Below are 21,473 nucleotides of genomic sequence, written 5' to 3' on the forward strand. Positions count from 1 at the left end.
TCCGAGGTAAAACAACATGAGGTAAGTTTTGAACAGTGACAGCCCATCCCAATACAACAACTTGTATTCGAAGATCAAAGGAACTTCCAACTTCCGGAATGCAGAAACCAGTACTTCCCTCCCTCAAAGGCTATACATCTGACTTCACAGACCCGCAAGACATTTAAGTTATACTTCATATAGTTAAGATGCATATGTCATCAATGCTGCATTTCCTCAGTTCATAACTTTGCTAACAACAAGAACTGAGAGCAAAAACTCCCAGCATCTATTGAACCTTGAAAGAAACAACAAATTAGGCCAAGAGCCCACAATACAATTCTGGATACGATAAAAGGAAATTTGCAATGTAACACATTAAAACCTCGCATTAAGGAGGTACAACATAGTTCACGTAAAAAGTAAAGTGGCAGTATTACGTCTGGATATCTGCAGCACATGGACATGATAAAATGTTTCCAAATGTTTTCAATATTGTATAATAAGCATCAATGTTTCACATATCAAATGCTCCCCAAAATTGGTGTACAATTGGACCAACACTCCACAGCAAACACTATCTCTTCGTGTTTAGTGTACCTCAGCTAGTTCAAGAAAGAGCCACGAACCCAGATAATACAAGTATCATAATTATATAGGGAAAAGGAAAACCCACGATTAACCTACACAGAGACCACTGCATTTCCATGGGCTTCTACATACAGAGAGAAAGCTGAACATTACACCAGTTCATCACAATTCACACAACTAAACAGTAAGCAGATGCAAATTGAATTTCGAGAAGTTGCCTTTACCACAAGATTCAAATCTGGGTCAACTCTGAGGCAACAAATCAACATATTCTGAATCCAAAGCTTCCAACTTTCCAGCAACACCCCTCAAAAGGACTTCCCCTTTCTGCTGTTTCACCCGAGCAATTCACCTGAATACATAAACATGCTCACTCCATCAAAGTCAATGCGCCAAACCCAGAAACCAAAAACCCAACAAGACCCTATAACCCCCCGAACAAAAAATCAAAACAAACCCATTACCACAAAATTAAAGATAAAGGAAACCCATTTCCACACACAGAAAATCCCCAAGAAAGAAACCCATATCTGGAATTTGACAAATATGAAGCAGCAAGAGAAAAAGAACCTTAAAAGATGTTTCTTGACTGAGCTTGATTTGGTCAAAGCACAAAGTGAGAGTTGCTGCTGATGGGCTATCCTTGTGTGTGGGTGGGTGTGTTTGTGTGTATTTATTTTTGTATATGCATGTGTAGGTGTGGCCTGAATAGAGTCCCAAAGGAGAGATCAGAAAGAGAAAATGATTCAGGAGGTATATGTATAGACAGGGGAACATAAACATATAGATATAAGAAATAGATACAGATATACATACATATACACAGATGTATTGGTGTACTTGTGCGTGTTTATTAATGTAGATCTATTTAGAGTGTGTGTAGGGTGTGTAATGTGTACTCGCTTTGCTTTTCTTATTTTTTCCAATTTCCACCGACATAATATGCATTATTGTGTCTTTTTTTCCCCTTTTTTATGCATTTTTCTTTGTGCTTCTCCCCAGTGTTGTGTGCAGGCACGTTTACATATTTTGTTTCTTTCATTTCTTTTACTTTGTTACATAAACAAGAAAGCACGGTGGCACCCATAAACCTATGGAGAAATATTGTCTCGATATCTTGTTTGTCGATTAAAATCCTATAATAGATATACTCTCCCACTTGCATCATATTTGCCAATCATGATTTGTTACTACCGTCGAGAATCATAACTTAACCACGCGAGAATGAATACACAAGTCCGACCAAAGCTGTGTCTGCACTATATTTGCCGCCGAGTGTTCCTACAGTTGGCTTACTATTGTCAATAACTAATATCTGACCACATAGAAATTAAATATACAGGTCAGGCCATAACATATGTTTTATCCCACCAAACGTCTTGATGAAGCTTCGAATCCATATCACCATGTGGAACTCTCAACCTTAACCAAACCACAGTGATTGGTGGTGATTACATATTTTCACCATGGTAAATATGTAGGATTACTATTTTAGGTTATGTTTATGAATATTACAGTAATTATATCATATGTAAAAAAAAAATTGAATAAAATCGATCAAGCACCTTCTTAATAGAAAATATGGGTTCATCACATATTTAAAATTATTGTATAATTTACAAAACAACATCTGAAAAATAGGTGCAAACATGAATATTTTTGTCTAGTACTATAATTTATAAATATAATATATAAATTATCACAGTGGAACATGTACACATGGAGACATTTCCTTTATTACCACAATTTTTGAATTGGTTTTAGAACATAATTCATGATGTAAAATCATTTCCTAAACCGATGAAAGATGATGGTTATGATCATTGATGTAGGTAAAAGTAGGGTTGTAAAGTTTTCATCAAGTATTTTCACTTTATATATATGCAAAAGTTTTGTATAAGATCATGAATACCGGAGAATATTCTCTAATAATTCATTTATACTTGCTACTCTTTTGATTACTGCGTATATTTAGTGTGCAGAAATATAGTATTTTCTGTCCTATATTTTCGTATCAGTGTATTTTTCATCTCATTAGTTACGAGATTCTTATTAATTGTCTAGTAGCTTACAAAAAATCCTCATTTGTAGTTGTTTCGTCTGATTTCTTGTAGTATCATAAAAGAGATAATAGCCACTTTTTTTAGCATGTAGCTTTTTCTATCAAAATATTAACAGAATCTGATAGAATGACAAAAAGTAAGATATTTTGTAACTTATGAGACCATTAACAAGAACTCCGAAACTAATTAAGACGAAAAGTGTACTAACCATAAAATATGAGGCGGAGATTGAGTTGATATAACAAAAAATAATTAAAATTAAATAAATAATTGAACACATCATAATTACTAAAAGAAATAAAAATACTTTGGTAACTCTCACTTTTCAAAAAGTTACTATAAAGGTTTAAAAAGATAAATGCTTTTAGCACTGTGGTTTAAAATTTTAGTTATATTTTTGTTATTTTAGACATCTTAACTTAATATCCATTTAATGCCTTTATTTTTATTTTGCCGATATTATAATGTTCGTAAATATTTTTTTTTTAATGAAATTCTTCATTATTAGAACTTTTTTCCTTCATGCTCATAAAAAGTGGAGCACAAAATATATACTGAGAAATATTGATGAAAATTAATGAATAAGTAATTACAACAACAACACAATAATTTTGGTCAAATCACAAAGTACATCTGTTCATGGTATATGATTATTTGATAATAAAATTCGTATAAACATAAGATTTTAATTCAACGTAAATTTAATTATTCTCTTATCGAAACTCTCATAATAATTGATATAAATAAAGTAAATCGGGCAGAAAATATATTATTCAAATATAATTAAAATTTTTATTTGCGTTCAAAATTATGTCAGATCAGTTCGGACTGGTCGATTATTATATAATTTGAGTTTTTAACAAACGAATTCAAATACCTAAATGGGTATTTGCAATAGCTTCTACATACTTTGTGACGAGAATAAGCTGTAGAGAAAGTCATAAGTTAATCAATAGTAAAAGATGTGAGTATTTCAAAACAAAAGTTGAAAGTAAAAGAAAAGGTTAAAGTAATGTTTACAATTTTATTAATAAATTGCAAAAATTGGTACAAAGCTGCTTATAACTTTTAATTTAAATAATACCAAAGCAAGAGCTATAAATCAAAAATACTCTTTTTAACTTATTAAGAAAATATTAAGAAATCTGTCCACATTAATTAGGGGTGCACAAAATTATGTCTGTACAACATCTTTTTTATTTATAAGCCCATTAATACTTTGTTATATTTTAATTTAATTTATGTACATTTTAATGAAATTAATAAGCACAATTACCAAATGTGCAAAATTTGCTAATATTTTTTAGCTGCACTGATATCAAAGTCAAATGCACAATAGTCTCTTATCATTAAAGGGTTAGGATGAATCCCACTATCTATTTCTTTCTTTCTTTCTTTTTTTTTTTTTGGTACTAATACACTATATATTATTATATGATTGGGGCTTAGAATATCAAGAAAACTAGTAGACATTATAAAGCAATTTCCAGATTATTACCATAATATTATTGTCAATACCTATTTAATTATCTAAAATAAATTAAAAAAAAATACGTTGTTGAAATTTAAGCATCGGGCTCCTGTTTTATTATTTATTTGTACCAGTTTGTTTTCTTAAAAAGTGTCACCGTCGAATGGTTCCAGATTAAATATTTGTCAGTCGTACGCTCTTCAACTTGAGGGTCTTGATCAATTTTGCAAATCGCCAAATCGACAAGACCAGCGTTTGCGATGAAACAACCAAATATTCGAAATACATTCACAACTCAATAAGAAAAATCAAAATTCAAACATAAACTACAGGAATCAGGATAACATGTTGAAGCTGCTTCATTTAAAAATGAGTAAAAGTAAAGAGAATAGTCAAAAACACTATCATATATCATCATTAATCAAAGGTGGGGAAAAAAATGAATTTTCTGGTGGCAATAATCAATAAGATCAAATTTTATATCATGATTAAAAAAAGTAAAGTAAATTACAACGAACTTTTTATTATTTATTTTATTATTATTATTTAAAAAGTTATAAATAAATATTATTATATTATTGATAGTCTAACAAATATTCATATCATAACAATCCATTACAAGAGTATTTGGTATATAATTATTAATTTTAAAAACTATTTATAATCTTTTAAAATAATAAATAAATATTTATAATTATAATAAATTTAAAAAAAAAATCTTCGTAATTTATGGTAAGAGAGATACTACAATCCAATCATGGGATAAGCTTGAACTCAAGTCTGTTTCCGGATCCCTATTGAAACCCTAATTGCCCTTCTTTAAAAAGCTCACATCAATACATCATCTTTGCCTCTGGCCCCACAAGAGAGGACAGAAGAGAACACAATAAAACAGTAGATCCCATCAATTCATCCACGCCGTTCATCCTCACACGCGCGGTGTCTTGACACGTCATAGTCACTGTGTCGGGTTCCTTCTCCTCACGCGATTGCTTATCCCGTAGTTGACACCGCTGGGAATCAACCGTCGGATTTCTCTTCATCGGACATCGTATGGTTTGGGTTAACTCTGTCGCGTTTTAAGAGTGAAATAAATCTTCTTATTTATTCAGCATGTGGATTAAGTATTACTATTGATATATTTATTGCAATTGTTTTGTCCTTTACAAAGCAATTATAAAACTGCTAACATTATATTTAAGGATAATCAAATTTGGGATATTCCAGTTGATCGAATCCAAAGAAATCATATGAAAAGTGTAATATATCTACTGTATGAAAACTGCTAACATCCACAACTCGAACAATTTTGTTTTTTAAATATTAGCCATGTCATGGATGTGATCCACGACTCCTCATTTTTTATTTTTTTATTTAATTTTTTAAATTAATTATATTCAATTAATTTTTAACTGGCGTGGACGCCGATGTCTTCTTATTTCCTCGCTTACATTTTGTATTGTCTCATTTTGTGCTTCATTATCATCACCACCGAGATTAATGTCCAACCGACTTGATGTTGTTGCAAAACTAGACTCCATATTATCACGATACACATTAAATGATGGAAATGGAATTGAGGAAATGTTGTATCGTAAACCCATCCCGAACGATCCACGACATGACCAATTTTTTAGGAAAAAAAAAAAAAAAACTTTTTTGAAGTCGAGTCGCATATGTGTTCCTGGAATTACAGCTACATCTCCTAGAATTTGATATAATTAGAAATGTTTTCTTAGTTTGTAAAAAATTGTAAATACTTTTCTAATTTTAGTGTCTACCTAACAAAGAACCCATTCGCTAACATCCATTGGGTTTTCATCTAATTCTTGTGTTAAGCAGACCATAATACTGATTATAATGTTATCTATTTTTTAAAATTTACAAAATATTTTGACGAGCTAATATATTATATCAATTGTTTATTTTACTAATCCTCATTTTTTTATAGTTAAAATAGTAATGTCCATCTCACCATTTAAGAATTACATAATTATTTTCAATTTAAGGGAGATACTTATTATTTTACAAAAAATAAGAAGATATTTATAATTATATCAAATTTAAAATGAGATAACTGTAATTATACGTCTTAGTTGTAACACAAAATGTAATATATCACAAAGAAACTCTTTTTGGTAACGCATAATCCACAAAAAAAAAGGGTAAATTACAACAACCTCCCATGAGATTTAAAACAAATATGAATATCTCCTCGTTATTTGAAAATTATCATTACCCCTGATTTTAGCGGTTGTCTAATAATTAGTCCGATCTGTTAGATTTTCATCTATTTTTTGTGTTGAACTAACCAAATGGCATTGTGGATTAAAAGTTATGAATGTATTTATTTTTTATTATTTTTTTTATTTTTTTATGGACTAAATGAATAATTTAAAAAAAAATTATCCACTCCCTTTGATTTTTTTATAAGTTTTTATTTTTTGTAAAATAAATATTATAAGAACGAAGTTGATAATTTCATACCTCTATTCAAAAGGTAACATAATTTCATCAAACATTATGAGAATATTTATAATTTTTAAATAATAAGAGAATATTCATAATTATACCAAAATTCAGGGGAGGTCGTTGTAATTTATCTAAAAATATATAACAAAATTAAAAATAAAAAGGGAGAAAGAAGTGATTTATTTTGGATTGGGCTAGATGTTCTGGGCTTCTTCTAGCCCATAAGCCTAATGCCAGGCCCATTTTCCCGTTACAGTAATTTAACTAATTTTCTTTAAATAATATAAATCCTGATTCCAAAATTCAGAATATTTTCAGGCTTCATCTTTCCTGTTCCTCATTTTCCAACTGCAAAAGGTGCTCCCACGGCTTCCTCTCTCTCTCTAGACGCAGACACGTGCTGCGCAGTTCTGCGTCTTTATAACTGCTGTGCGTGTATACGTTAATATGTATTCAAGTAGTCAAGTTGAACTCGAGCTGTTTGACAAAATGCCGCAATGATAGCATATATGCTCCCTACCTGTATAATTGTTCGCTTCATGGAAGGGGCATTTCTCACTTTCTTTTAAAATGTATGCTATTCGATATTAGAGGGTCTGATTGGAAAACAATGATGCAGATGAAGTACGTGAAGCCAATGAAACTGTACCATGAATTGTTGAAATCAAACAAGCTCAAAGGAGGCCGTAGCCGTTTGCTTGGCTTGGATGTAGGTGATAAGTACGTGGGCCTCGCCTTTTCTGATGTTAATAACAAAATCGCCTCACCGTTAAGGTTAGTGCGGCTGCTTTTAACTGTTTCACGAAATTTAGTGTTTTTGGGGATGTGATGTGAATTCTTACTTACCTGCAGTGTCCTGATTCGCAAGAAAACTAATATCGACTTGATGGCCACTGATTTCCAGAGTTTGGTGAGTATTTATGTATTTAATTTTTGCCTTTGTACTACAGTATTATCTTTGCTTTTGCTGCTGTCTTGCAATTTGGATGTGAAAGTTGGATTCATGTGCTGAAATTTTTTGTAGGACTAGGATGGTAGTAGTTTATCTTGAACACTTGCTGACTTGACAAATTATGGGTGCAAATTTGTTGTTGGCAGAATTTATCAACCATAATTGAATCAGACTTGAGTTCATATCCAGAAAATTCAAACTTTTGATGTACTGTGGCATGCATCTGTAGCAGACCTTTACTTAGAAGCTTTTGCTGCTATGCATCTGCAGTAGACCTTTTTATTTCGAAGCCTTTGTTGCTGATGATTTTGCATACTCATGCAGATTTCTGAACTTTCCCTGTCAGGCTTTGTCATCGGCTATCCTTTTGATAGGCAGAAGAACAACCCAGATGTGTGTTATCATCCAATACACATTATGCTTATCTGTTAATTTCCTGTCACTTTACTGATTCTTTTTATTCTGATATTCCAATACTAGCATTGCTTTGCAGGCAGTGCAAGTGAAGCTTTTTGTTGACGAACTTAGTAAAACAGGAAAACTTGAAGATTTGAAGTATACCTTTTGGGATGAGTGCTTTACATCAAAGGTAAGAGTTGCGTGTTCTACTTTTTTTTTTTTAATGATTATATGACTGTTTTCCTTTAAATATTATTATCACTGTTCCATTAGTTAGGAGTATTGCTCGATGTGCTGGTGAAGTTTGGGTCTGCTTGGTTCTTCTGTCAAGAACTAGTAGCATTTGAAATGGGATGGCTGCAAACTGCCTTTCTCATATCAGTGCAAGGACCATAAATCTGTAACTGCTGTAACTAAAACCACTAGTTTCACATAAATTTTGTAACCTGGGCCCTAGTCATACCAGCTATCATATATGCATAATTCGTGCAAGTACTGAAACATGAGCTTTATGCTTTCTAGTTGTCAGTATAGCATCAAAATGCTTGTTATGAACTGTTACTCTTGCCAGCTCAATTTGTAATTTTTGGCCGTTAAAGAGTTGATCTTGTATTTTTTTCGCATATTAAAACCTGAATTTGAAAAGATTCCATTTGAGATGAAGTTCCTAATGGATACATTTAATGGATGTCCCAGAATGTCGAATTTCTCTTGAAGCCTTTAACATTGCATCCAGTACAAGTTAAGACAATTGTGGACAAATTTGCTGCGGTAGGAATCCTTCAGGTATGAATGCAATCTTCTTTGGTTGTAAATTTGGTTAATCTTAGCAAACTTTTTCTTGAATACTTATGCATAGTAAGTATAATATTAGTGTTTTATCCAAGTAAGTCCATACACTTTTCCTTCTATGTCATTCTCAAATTGAATGTAGAACTTGTTTGTTCGGAGAGAGTATTAGTAGTTTTTGGCTTCCATTCTATTGCTAAAAGTTCATATATCGTTCCTTGCATATCATCATGTATTTTGTTTAATGTAGTTCTCTAGGAGCTTAATTGTTCTAGTAATTAGAGTTTGACTCTTGGCAGGCCTACCTGGATTTTGCTAACCGGAGTCAAGGTGGAAATCAGCAAAATGAAATCTTCCAAAATGAAAATGACTGAGAGTCTCATGACTAAGAATAGTGTCACCTTGAAAATTACTTGTACTTGTAGTGACTGTAGCAATGAAATTACCTTAACTATATTTGTAGCTTGTACTTGTAGTGGCTGTAGCAATGAAATTACCTTAACTATATTTGTCGTAGTTAGTTTATAAGAATACCAAGTGTTATACTTTCTGATCATGTAAATGTTCCATGCCTTTTAATGTTTCACCTTCAGTAGAATGTGATATTTTCTACTTGTGGGGTGACAAACTTTACATGCTTTTATCTAAGTAACAATTGGATGTAGCCAATTTGTCATTCACAATGTTCCTTGATCTACCTTCAAGCCCAAATTGAATCCGATCTCGGGTCGGGCAGGTCTGATCAAAACTTTCTTGTTGGGGACGGTCTCAGCTTTTGGCAAACCCGCCGTCGTGTCATCCCTAATTGAATGGCCCATGTTAAGTTGGACCGGTCTGGTTTCAGATTGGAGTGTACTTGGTCATTTTCAGCAACTCAGACTTCAGTCCATAGACTTCTCAAGTTAAAATTGGACCAGTACTGCTATAGACCAATTAGAAAGGCGATGAAGGATTTCATCCAACTGATATCTATTTTCTTGACTAGAGCAATAATTACATAATGACATAAATGTTCAACGGTCAATACTATAATAATAATTCACAACAACAATCGAACTACAATAAATTCATGTATAAAGTTAGACAAATATCTTTATATTTGATTGGATTTGGAATTCATGGTTGCGTTACTTCAATTTTAATTACTTGACTAAAATCTGGTTGGCTTTGATTCCTAACTTGTGATTGACAAATGGTGTAAATTACAAAATTATATACAATTAAAAGCGGTGAAAAATAAAGGATCATTCTCAAATTTCATCATGAGTTGGCCACAAATATATCGTACCATCCTGAATTTTTTATGATCATATCTATTTTATATGCTACAATTTACGAACTTAGCATATTGTATTGTATGGATTGCATGTGCCGACAATTAATTATTCTATTCTCTAATAATCAGACACAGTGGATAAGTGTGGGGAAGTTTTTATCATATTCTATCATAATAAAATTGAAAAATAAATATTAAGCACCTTATGCATAATTTAAAGTTTTATTATTATACTCTTTTGTCTAATTAAATAAAACATTAAAATAAAATAAATAATTTATCGAAATTGACAAATAAAATAATATTAAATATGTATATACACAAAATAATTTGTAGAGTTAATTAATTAAGTAAATGGATATCTTGTGAATTAATTATATATATGTTTAAGAATACTTTGTCAATAAAAAAATTATCATGTTTAAATTATTTATTTTATGGATAACATCTTCATGAATAGAATATATATTGTAGGCCCTATTGTTATATATAGGGATAATTACACTTATTTTTTCTAGTATTTGGTGTAAATACATATAAACTCTATATGATTTTAAAAAATTATATCTATTATTCTAAAGTTTGCTTTTGCCTGACAAATAGGCCCATTTATTAGTCACAATTCATTGAATTTGCTGATATTAACAAAAAAATTGAATGAAAATTGATAGTTATCCTTGATTGGCTCATTACGGACTTATTGCACGTCAAACAATTTTTTTCGGACTAAACTACCCTTATAACAATGAAGATGTACGTACCTCTTCACATATGTTAACGAGTGAAGACGTATGAGTATAATTTGATAATAAAAGAATTTACTTATAAATCAGTAATAAATGAACCAGAGGTAAATTCTTTTTATTTTTTTGTTAATATTAACAAAATAAGTAAATTTTAACTAATAAAATAACTTATTTATTTGATGGAAGCAAGTTTCAGAGGTGTTAGATTTAATTTTTCAAACTGTAAAAAATTTAAATATAATTATATATAAATTTAAGAAATGAAATGTAATTATCCCTTATATATATAGACGTGTGAACGTATGAAGCTGAAACAGTTGTTCTTACACACTTTTTGACTCTTTTCCCGTCCTCTGATGTATTCAACGTCTCAAATACAGCTTTGAAAAGTAGGAGTTATGATCAGAGGGGTACAGCTATAGCCTATAGACCTCTCAAGCACGGGGGAAATCAGAGAGGGCGGCTGCCTCTACCTCTCTGCCGTGGCAGTCGCGCTGGCCGGTGCCCTCAAATTTCTCATCACATTGCCTAACTGCACTGTTTGAATTGGCCTTTAAACCTTAAAACCCACCATTTTATCTAAAAATTTAAGTATTATTAAAGAAACAAATTGTTTTATGTTAATATTTTAATGCATTTATTTGTGTAAAAATATGATTTATTTCTTTTAAATAGGTGATGATGAAATTTAGATGTAGTCTTCTTGATTGACTTTGTTTTGATATCATGTTATAATTTTTAGTTTTTAGCTGTTTAAATTAAAATTGATTTTTATAAGGTGGGTAGTATTTGTAAAAAAAATAAAAAGCAAATAAAAAATGAATTGCAGTATTTATGGAAGAAAACACTTCAAAATAAATTTAATTAATTAAAAACTGTTTAATTTTTATGTGTTAAAAGGAGATTATATTTTCTAAATATCTACACTTCTCTTTTGTTAATTATAATTATTTTTTTCAAAAAATAATATATTTTATTTTAATTAGTATAATGTATATTTAATTTTTTACAAATATCTATCGTTTATATTATTAAAACATCAAATACTAATTGAAAAATGGTATGTTTAATTCAATAATGCTTCCCACTAGATAATATAATTCGTGATTCATACACAATAAATGCACGATAAGTAATATTTTTTATTAATAAATTATAGCAATTTAAATTATATATTTATATGATATAAGATAGTACAACAAATGAATATAAAATAATAGAATATTAAATATGTAAAAGTGCAAATGTTATTGTGTTGAATTATTGAATTATTCAAAAAAATTCTAATATCAACTTTAGATTTGGTAATTTAAAATAAAAATAGAAGTGATAGATTTGAATTAGATTATTATAGTGAGGGTAAATTAGTTTAAAAAGAATTTAAATTTATTTTTGCAAAAAAACCAAAATAGCTTTACTTTTGGCTTAAAAAGTGTTTTTTAGCAATTCAAAAGTATTTTTTTTAAGCAAGAAGCTGAAAAATATATTTTAAAAACTTCTGCATACACTCATTAAGTTAATTTAAGTTAAAAGCTATAAACAACTCCTCACTAAATTTTTGCAACTTATTAGTAAAATTATATTTTTAAGTTATTTTCCACACTGTGGCTCCCATTTTTTTTCTCCAAACACCTCCATTGTGTTTGGATTTGTAGTTTGAGTGTTTTGTTTTGTGTTTTGAAATAGAGAGAGATAAATAAGTGTGTGTTGAAAATAAATGATATGTTTGGATTTGTGTTTTGGGGTAATTTAAAATATTTTAAAATAAGTGGTGTATGTTTGATGTTGGGATTTGGAAAACAAAAACTGCTGTTTATTGTCAAATTATATATATTTTTATATATAAATATTTTATGTTTAATGTTGTATTTTTTGGAGATAAAAATTATTGTTTATTATCAAATCATGTTTGTTTTATATTATGTATATATATAAATGTATATATATATTATATATAAAAAGTTGAAAAATAGAAAAACATCGCCAAATAAGGTGTAAAAATACAAAAATAAACATTAAGTATATTTTGTGTTGTTTCGAAAAATACAAAAACACAAATCCAAACACAACCTCAATTTTTAATACAACTTTTGAAACAATTTATCTCCAACAACAAAAATAAAAATGATTGCAAACATCCTTGAATCACATCGTGTGGAAAAATCAATTACCCCCTGTTACACAATAGTTACTAATGGGCCATAGATTGGTGCAGCAGGAGCCCAGCAGTAATTTGGTTGGCAGGAGAAATGGGTGCAGGGAATCTGGTCAAAGACTGAAGAAGAGAGGTAATAATTGAATATACTACGGGCGGAAATGGAAAACAAACATGGGTAATGAAGTTAGTAGTAATGATATTATATCCACAAAAAAAAAAAGAGTTAGTAGTACTGATGCAACTATGCTGCTTCTGGTGTTGTCCTGATAAGGACATGTTGGTACTTAGGTGCACCCAACTGTACCCCAATGCTTCTCTCCTTTGTTTTCAAAGTCTTGAGAGTCAGATTCCCTTCAAACCCCCCACCCCCATTAAATTATTGCTTTCATTGTAAACAAAGCAAGAAAAGCTGCCTCCCCCTTAACTTTAATTCAAAAGTTCAAGATTTTCTATTTCATCCCACTTTTGTCTTCGCCCCCCGTCTCTCTCTCTCTCTGTGCTACGTTCCAAATCTATATGGTTTCATTTCTTTTGTTTTTGGCTTGATGGCCTTGAGTATGGTTGTAGTGGTTGTTAAATTTGAGATGAGGCTTTGAGGCGTTAGGTGCATATGGGTTCTCCACATTTTCCAGAGTGAGCTTTGATGTGTGTTCTTGGAGCTCCATTTGTATCAAAATTCATTCCTTTTGAGTTCCTTTCTTTCTGTTGTCTTATTTTGTTTGGGATAAGTTTAAATTTCTAATTTCCTGGATTTCTTTGCTTTGTTTTCGTAATTCTTGAAAAACCCATGTTAAACCCTTGTTAAACTTTCGACCTTTACAGGTTTTCTGTTGTGATTATGTATTCTTGTTTTTGTTATTTCGTTTGGGTTGTTTGTTAGGGTTTTGTTGTGATTTTTGTTGGTGAGTCATTTCGGATTTGTGGATTTAGGAGAAAACCTGTTCTTTCGTTTTCCCCCTGTGAAATATTTTAAAAGTTTTGAACTTTAGTGTGAATTTGACCTGGTAAATGCATGGATGGGAGAGAAGAAATGGCATTACCAGGTTCAGCTTCATATTACCTCAATAGAGGTGGGATTGGCGGGTCTGGTTCAGGGCCCGGGCTTAATGTTCATGGTCCTGGTGGGGGCTCAGCCGCTGCTCAGGCTGGTGGGATGCATAATTCAACTGTTTTTAAGAGTCTTACAAATCCCAATATGCCGGTTCAGCCAAATGTAGGGGTCAGTGGTAGTTCTGTAAGTGGTCCATCGTTCCATGTTGAGAACCCATCGCCCAATTTCCCTCCTGGCATGAGCATGGCTATGGTGCCTAGTGGATCGGATCGGGCGAGCCGGTGAAGAAGAAGAGGGGTAGGCCCAGGAAATATGGCCCTGATGGAGCTAACATGTCTTTAGGATTGTCCCCAATGTCCAAGCCTTCCTCTGCTGTGGTCAGCCCGGGGGAGAGAGCACGGAGAGGTCGACCGCCCGGGACGGGATGGAAACAGCAGCTTGCTCCTCTTGGTAAGTTCTTGTTGGAGTTGAATATACAGTTTTACGTTTTGTGAGGTGCGTGATGATAGTCTATGGTGATGCTTTGCCTTTCTTTGCCTTCAACTCAGAAATGTTAATGTAGATTATAAAACAATGTGGTTTTAGACCTAGAAGCAGAAAAGAATGAGTTATAGGTAGAAAATTCTGATATGTTTTCTTTTCTAAATGCTTATACACCACTTATTTGGATGGACCAGCTGATACTTCTTTACTAGTCTCCTAATGTTGTCTTTATGTTTTTCATTTCCCTGTTCCTTCAATCAGAAGGATATTTCTTTAAGAAAAGCTGCTTTTGCTATTTATGCGACTTAAACCGGCTTTAATAGTCATGTAGTGATTGGATCTCCAACCCTCAATCCAAACGCAAAAGAGCTGGGAAATGCTTTTATCAACTGCGGGAATTTGAAAACTAGTGGTTTTTTCTCAGTCAGTATTTCTTGATTTGCATAGATGTTCACTTTCATGTAATATTTTGTCCATACATACGTAAGGTTCTTAAAAGGTTTTTTATAGATCAGGTGAATGGATGAATAGCTCAGCTGGACTAGCCTTCACACCGCATGTCTTGCATGTTGGAGCTGGAGAGGTATGTTTCATCACTCTTTCTTTTAATGGTCTTAGTTTCGTCTATCAGACAAACAATGATTGCTAACAGATCCTGCAAATGGATCTGATACTAATTTGAGACCATTGGTGTTTGAAGTTTTTCATAAATCTTAACATCAAATACATGGTTTCTGCTGTTCTTCGGGAATGCAATTGATCAGACAAGCTCTTTGTTTTTGGATATTGGACCTGTTCTCCAACTTATTTCACAGAGCTGGAATGTATATTTTGCACTGTTGACATCCAACATAAATAGTGTCTTTGACCGTATGATGTGGCAAGAGAAGTATTAATTGCACTTCCTGGCAGGACGTTGCAGCAAAGATACTGGCATTTGCACAACAGAGGCCAAGAGCATTATGCATCATGTCAGCTAATGGAACAGTTTCTGCTGTAACATTACGCCAACCTACATCTGGTGGCACTGTCACATATGAGGTTAAAACACTCGTGAAGCTTTCATTTTTCTCTGGTAGTTATATTTGCAGATCCTGGCTAAGCGTTTGCCTTCGATCTAGATCGCTTCAGTGGAGGCTGAATTCTTGAGGGTATTCGAGGAAATTCCACCTATTTGTCTGTTGACTGGTTTCTATAGTTTCACATTTGATGATAATCAGTTAGCATCCTTTAGATTCTTTAATGTCTAAACTCGTTATGTATGACATAATGTTAAGTCATGTCCATTGTGGAGTAACTATGTTTCACATGATGTTAAGTTGTAGTGGAGTACCTATGTTTTCACGTAATGTCAAGTCGCGTCCAATGTGGAGTAACTATGTTTTCACTTCTACTGTTGGAAGATGTTATTGTTTTTCATAATTGATCTTTAAACTATAAATTTTTTTTAAAACATCGTTCTTTCTAACTGATATTGGAAGTGTTCACAATCTGCCTGATTTAGTGTCCTCTAAGGATCGAACCATTGAGATAAAACTAACTAAAGTTGTTACAATTCATATTATGTCAGCTTGAGTGCTGTATCCATCTCTAAGATTTCGTTGGATATTTGCTCCTGAGCTACGAGTGGTGCAAGTCAAAATATGAAATGCATGTCAAGATGGATAAATATCCTTCTGTCACTGTTTCTTCTGCAATATGTTATCAAATTTGAAAATCAAACAAGGCAAACAGTAGGCATTGCGGACATTGTCTACTAGTGTTTTTGCTTTCCGCTCTTTCTTTTTCTCCAACTCGAGTGTTTTTTATGGTTGCTTAACACTGTTGGAAAGATTTGATGAACTTGCAGTTTTTCAACCAAAATATGTTATAGCAAACTTCATTTAAAATTTGCTTTGTTTATTTAGTTCAAAGCAATCATTTTCAAGATGTAATTTTCATGTTAGTTCAATCATCAGCATCTTTCTGTAACCTTTACTTTGGCTGTAAATCATGGCCTCTTTTGTTAATGAAGTCATATTACCTTTTCCTAAGAAGGAACTAAACTGGTCGTTATTTCTTTTAGGGCCGTTTTGAGATACTATGCTTATCAGGTTCTTACTTGGTTGCTGAAAGTGGTGCTCCTAACAATCGGACTGGTGGTATAAGCATTTCAGTTTGCAGTCCTGATGGGCATATTATTGGAGGTGCAATAGGTGGTAGACTCATCGCGGCAAATCCAGTACAGGTATATAGTTGGTTATTTCACCTCCTTATAGTCAGATGACTCAGTTCACTCCCAAATTCACCATTAACATTTTTCTGTTTGATTTTGTTCATAAGAGTTGGTTAATATTCTCGTTTTCTTCTCCAAAAACTGTTTTTTCCAATTTTTCTGTCAGGTGGCAAAAGTTTGCTTTCCTTGTTCTTTTGGGCTGTAGCATTGATAGAAGCATTTCTTGTCCCTGGTTGCTTACTGCTCTTGCTGGAATTAACTTAATGGGCCTGGCAATAATTGTTTCTGCAGGTGGTGGCATGCAGTTTTGTGTATGGTAGTACTAAGGTGAAGAACAAACCGGAGTCGGGAACAAAAGAAGAGAAACATGCCTTAGACCAATCTGCTGAGAAGTCTCTGACCCCAGCTGCTGCTGCTCCGAGTCAAAGTTATACTCCTAATTCTGGGTCAAGTGTTTGGCCACCGGTATCACGGTCAGAAGTAAAAAATTCTCAGACGGATATTGATCTGATGCGCGGATGACATACGAGCACGAGCTGCAACGTGCACATGGCAGTTTTTGTATATATGTGTTGTTGTAAATGAAATGCTCTGCGGATCATCCAACTCTGAACTCACTCTCTGCCGGCTGACAAGTAGATGGATGGGTTGTGCTAACATCCCGTAACAAAAACTTCGCATCTAGGTTCTTAAGTAGCAGAAATTGTCGAAAAAATTATGGTTGTTGGACCGAAAAGGTGGTATTGCTATCTGTTAGTTTAATTATTTTCTTGTAGGAAATTGGTGGGGTGTCTTTGTTTGGGTCTCCGTTCCTGTGGTAACCAGAAATTTAATCAAAAGTGCAGAACCTTTTGGCAATGGGCTTTAACTTGGGTTTTTCTGAAAGCTTCTTATATTTTAGCCTTAAACCTTTTGTTTCTTCTCCTTCCTTATTTTCATGGCTGAGATATATGCATACTTCTGTAAGTCCTTCCCCTTGTTGATTTGAGACATTGTTTGCCGGAGTTTTCATCAGAGCTGATATTTTCAGGGAATGTGTTGATGAAAATCTCAGTTAAAAGAGCAGAACTTGGGCATAAAGTTAAGACCATTATCAGTTCACAGAGCTGAACAAGGAACATGATATGGTATTACTACTGGTCCGGAAAGAATTAGCAAGGGAGATTATACCGGTCCGAAAAGAATTAGCAAGGGAGAAAACGATAAGTTTGATTACGAAGGAAATCATGCACAATGATCATCAAGTAGAACATAACTTACAAGAACTGAATGTGATGTGATCTCAGATAACTAGGTCTTATAGAGTACAAGTAGTTAAAGCTCTTGATGAACACCCTCAATGGGACTATTATTTTTAGGTGAGCACCAGACAGGAAAGTTGCGTTGCCTATGCTTTCTCCAGGAGCTTCTTTATATCCTTCTGCAAAGAGAAATAGGAAAGTGAGATTTCTCAGATATCATACCGTATTAATAACTACTTTACTCGGTTCAGAGTATCTAATGACATTACTGAGAGTCAGTGTTTACCTCTATGCTTAGAGGAGATGTGGTGGGAGCATAACGGTCGACAACCTCGCCCTCTTTGTTAACAAGGAATTTGGAGAAGTTCCACTTGATATTGTCCCCGAACAGGCCGCCTTTGACTGACTTCATGTACTTGTATATTGGAGCAGCATTGTCACCGTTCACCTCAACCTATGTCAATAAAACCTGATTTTATTCCCAATTCTGCAGAAAATCTTTAGACAGCCGAACCAGTCATATACTTGCATATGGCAACATAAATAATTTTCTTGCAACCAAAGAATCTTATGCAAAGAGCCAGAGAAGGACCAAGGATTAGCGGAAATCTCTTATAAATGTCAAGGCTTCAAAAGTAGGAAATACCAGAAATACATCAAGTGCATTTGACACAAGATATTAACTCATGGACAGCTGGAGGAGGAAAAGAAAAGAAAAAGGAAACCGTTCTAACAAAAAGACTACAAAAGATGAAAGGAAGTAAAGGTTATATCTAAGTGGTCAGCTAGAAGAAAATCATAAATAAGATCCTCAATAAGTCTTACCTTATCAAATACGGGGTATTCAGCCTTGAAGCGAGTACAGACAAATTCCTGAATTTCTTCATTGGTGCCAGGCTCTTGCGAGCCAAACTGATTGCACGGGAAAGCCAGTATCTCCAATCCTGAACGGTAATCAGATAATGATTAATCATGCTTGACACAGGAAAACCAATTGGATGTCGACTCTCGTGACCCTAAGCATACCACACCATTTCCACCCCAAAAGGAACAAAGAACCATGCAACTGAGTATAAATGAATCTTATAGTTGCAAGAAGCAGCATAATGTTGAATTGGAGCACATATACTTGCCAAGCTTTCAAGCCTCATATAAGGGGAAAATATCCCTAACAAAAGAAAAGCAAGTGAACTTAACAAATTCAAAAAATGCAAACCAAATCAAACCTTGATTCTTGTATTTCTCGTATAACTGTGTCAACTCAGTGTAATTTGAATTGGTCAGGCCACTGCAGCACACAATAAGATAAGGTGGATAAAATTTGTTCACAAGATGGAAACAGAAAGTGTATATACTGCTAATTCACAGGGAAGTGTCGTTCTCAAATGTAGAGAAGGGAAAGTGGAAAATTCCAGCAAAGATTCTCCCAAATATAATGCAAGCTTATGCCCATTGAACCACACACTAGCAGACAGACTTCACAAAGCTACCATTTTGTTACCTCAGAACACAAAGGAAAGGCAAAAATAAGCAGAGAAAGTACAAACTTTACTTCATTATAGAATGAAAACCGAGAGGAAGTTGGAATACGTATCCATATCGATTCCCTGGTGATTGATACAATAATATAGCTCCAAGATACAACAATCACAATCATACAGAAACAAAGAAGTAAAAAAGTTTACGTTAAGTACAGAGTGCATATTGTTACATGCAATTGCATCGACATTCATAACTAATTCTCAAGTACGATTGCCAGCATAGGCTTATATTCTTGAAATAAACTTTAAAAACTACCAACAAACTAGAAAACCTTCAACATGGCTTTTCATGCAAAATATTCTTCATCCCATAACTATTATCATCATAGGGGAATCATAAAAGCAAGTCTCTAAGCTTTTGCTCAGAAACAAAGTATTCAGAGAAGCCAAGAAGACATACCACTGTGATGCAACATTGACAATTAGTAGGACCTTGCCCTTATAAGTACTCAGATTAACATCATTCCCCTTAGCATCCTGCGGCCGAAAAGTTTCAGTTGCAATAGCATTAAAAAAACCACCTAATTCTTCACAAAGAACGAGAATAACAGTAGAAAAATCATCCAATATGCTTGTCAAGTAAATGATCAACTGAATTGCAACAAATTGCATTTTGGGCGTAGGCCATGAACCAAAATCGGATCAAACAAATACCTTTTTTCTTCTTAAACAAAATCACGGCATAAAATTCATCATTTTCAGAAATCATAAAGTTTTCACCAGTCAGCGAACCAAAATCCATTACAACTGTTACTACAAAACTTCATAACACATAAATAACAAATAATTCCAAAGTAATGAAAAATATACCCCATATGCACGAAAGGAATCAAGAACAAACTCTTGCCACCACTAAACAAACAAAAATCCCCATTTACACAAATACAACATAACATATGAAGTGTTGTGAAAAATTCAGCGAGGCGAAAAGAAAAACACCTTAACAGTGAACTCATGGATTGATTGAGGCTGGTTTGAGTGGCTGGCCATTTTGTAGTTCCGCTCAGACCCGAAAACACAGTTTTCTTAAAGACCACGAAAATCTAGTTTAATGGACAAAATTCCGGAATGATTACGCAGTGAATCGAAATGGGTTCGCTTCAGAATTGAATAATTAAAAGCTTCTAGATCAGATGAAATGGTGTTCACTAGCTCAAATAATATATCAAATCAGATTCTTGACCTCCTCCTCGCGTGGATTACAACCGCGGAAGCCGCGTCCATGGAAGCCCCGCCACCAACTCAGTACACCAGCGAAATGAATGATTCATGCTCTCTCTCTCTCCCACGTGTCACGCGATGAGGTTACAACATGTCAATAATATCATCGTATTTTGAATACATAATAAAATATATTACTTTTATTTCCTAAAATCAATGATAGCATTTCATATCACCATATAGATAATGATGAGGTCTAGTTTGCATTGATATATGTATATTCATATGCTTGCTTGTTCTTTTTTTATTTCAAGCGGAAAAATATTATTAATTGAAATAATTTGATTATAATTATTTTTATTAAATATATATTTAATAAAAATAATTATAATAATTATATTTTGATTAGATAAATAAATCTCAAACAACACCCAATATTACAGTAAATAATATTTATTGTGCCGTAAAATAATATTCTGCACGTATAACAAAATTTGAACCCATTACTCGTAAGGTCATGAAGCTTCAATTTCGTCAACTGAACTAAAGCCTGAGTAACATATGCTTACTTGTTCTGATATAACAAATTGTTGTTATATAAAAGAAATAAACCTTTTTTTTTATTTTAAAAAATATTAAAAAAAATAAAGTATGTATAAGTATGGACTTTGCTTCAATTGCCAATTTTTATTATGTGGAATGGATTTTAAGGCGAGTAGAATAATTATATTTGCACCCTCTGACTTATGTTTGTTTGCAGAAATCACTCTTACTTTTTAGATAATTACACACACCCATAAAAAATATCAATATCGTTTATATAAATTATTCCTATTTTTTGAAAAATAATAGATCGCAAAAATATGTCAATATCATTACACATAC

The 21,473-nt window shown here is 32.9% G+C and overlaps 3 protein-coding genes and 1 long non-coding RNA gene across 6 annotated transcripts in view; 2 read left to right on the top strand and 2 right to left on the bottom strand.

Moving 5' to 3' along the window:
• The window catches only part of LOC105164098, a gene marked incomplete in the record, with an annotated part of 9,600 nt that extends 8,222 nt beyond the window's left edge, over nucleotides 1–1,378 (bottom strand). Inside the window, 3 exon segments of the long non-coding RNA XR_002287274.1 lie at nucleotides 1–142; nucleotides 795–922; nucleotides 1,141–1,378. This is a non-coding gene — a long non-coding RNA (probable serine/threonine-protein kinase At5g41260).
• LOC105164099 (putative pre-16S rRNA nuclease) lies at nucleotides 6,881–9,321 on the top strand. Of its 3 annotated transcripts, none has more exons than XM_011082663.2 (7): nucleotides 6,881–6,933; nucleotides 7,196–7,350; nucleotides 7,429–7,486; nucleotides 7,853–7,921; nucleotides 8,022–8,117; nucleotides 8,624–8,713; nucleotides 9,016–9,321. In XM_011082663.2, exons 2-7 carry the CDS (start codon nucleotides 7,196–7,198, stop codon nucleotides 9,088–9,090), a joined length of 543 nt encoding a protein of 180 aa, XP_011080965.1. In that variant the 5' UTR covers nucleotides 6,881–6,933; the 3' UTR covers nucleotides 9,091–9,321. The 3 variants fall into 3 exon arrangements, with proteins under 3 accessions (XP_011080965.1, XP_011080967.1, XP_011080968.1); XM_011082665.2 differs by having other exon boundaries at nucleotides 6,905–7,005; XM_011082666.2 differs by lacking the exon at nucleotides 6,881–6,933 and adding an exon at nucleotides 6,971–7,098.
• LOC105164100 (AT-hook motif nuclear-localized protein 5-like) lies at nucleotides 13,172–17,530 on the top strand. Its single transcript, XM_020694624.1, is given in 6 exon segments — nucleotides 13,172–14,215; nucleotides 14,218–14,397; nucleotides 14,946–15,013; nucleotides 15,343–15,471; nucleotides 16,496–16,657; nucleotides 16,937–17,530. Coding segments are annotated over 6 exon segments (1,077 nt in total). The 5' UTR covers nucleotides 13,172–13,908; the 3' UTR covers nucleotides 17,168–17,530.
• LOC105164101 (probable phospholipid hydroperoxide glutathione peroxidase) lies at nucleotides 17,830–20,665 on the bottom strand. Its single transcript, XM_011082667.2, has 6 exons — nucleotides 20,367–20,665; nucleotides 19,828–19,904; nucleotides 19,113–19,174; nucleotides 18,712–18,830; nucleotides 18,173–18,340; nucleotides 17,830–18,065 (listed from the first exon to the last, which is right to left on the bottom strand). Exons 1-6 carry the CDS (start codon nucleotides 20,415–20,417, stop codon nucleotides 18,033–18,035), a joined length of 510 nt encoding a protein of 169 aa, XP_011080969.1. The 5' UTR covers nucleotides 20,418–20,665; the 3' UTR covers nucleotides 17,830–18,032.

This window comes from Sesamum indicum, linkage group LG6, assembly GCF_000512975.1.
Source record: "Sesamum indicum cultivar Zhongzhi No. 13 linkage group LG6, S_indicum_v1.0, whole genome shotgun sequence".
Lineage (NCBI taxonomy): Eukaryota > Viridiplantae > Streptophyta > Magnoliopsida > Lamiales > Pedaliaceae > Sesamum > Sesamum indicum.

Bases quoted from the DNA above. Each gene is read 5' to 3' on its own strand.
- LOC105164101 (XM_011082667.2), bottom strand. From the start codon at position 20,417: ATGGCCAGCCACTCAAACCAGCCTCAATCAATCCATGAGTTCACTGTT. The intron at 18,831-19,112 runs GTTTGATTTGGT...ATTACCGTTCAG, and splicing joins CGAGAAATACAAGAATCAAG to GATTGGAGATACTGGCTTTC. The intron at 18,066-18,172 runs GTAAACACTGAC...TTCTCTTTGCAG, and splicing joins CATCTCCTCTAAGCATAGAG to AAGGATATAAAGAAGCTCCT.
- LOC105164099 (XM_011082663.2), top strand. From the start codon at position 7,196: ATGAAGTACGTGAAGCCAATGAAACTGTACCATGAATTGTTGAAATCA. The intron at 7,487-7,852 runs GTGAGTATTTAT...ATACTCATGCAG, and splicing joins CCACTGATTTCCAGAGTTTG to ATTTCTGAACTTTCCCTGTC. The intron at 8,714-9,015 runs GTATGAATGCAA...GACTCTTGGCAG, and splicing joins CTGCGGTAGGAATCCTTCAG to GCCTACCTGGATTTTGCTAA.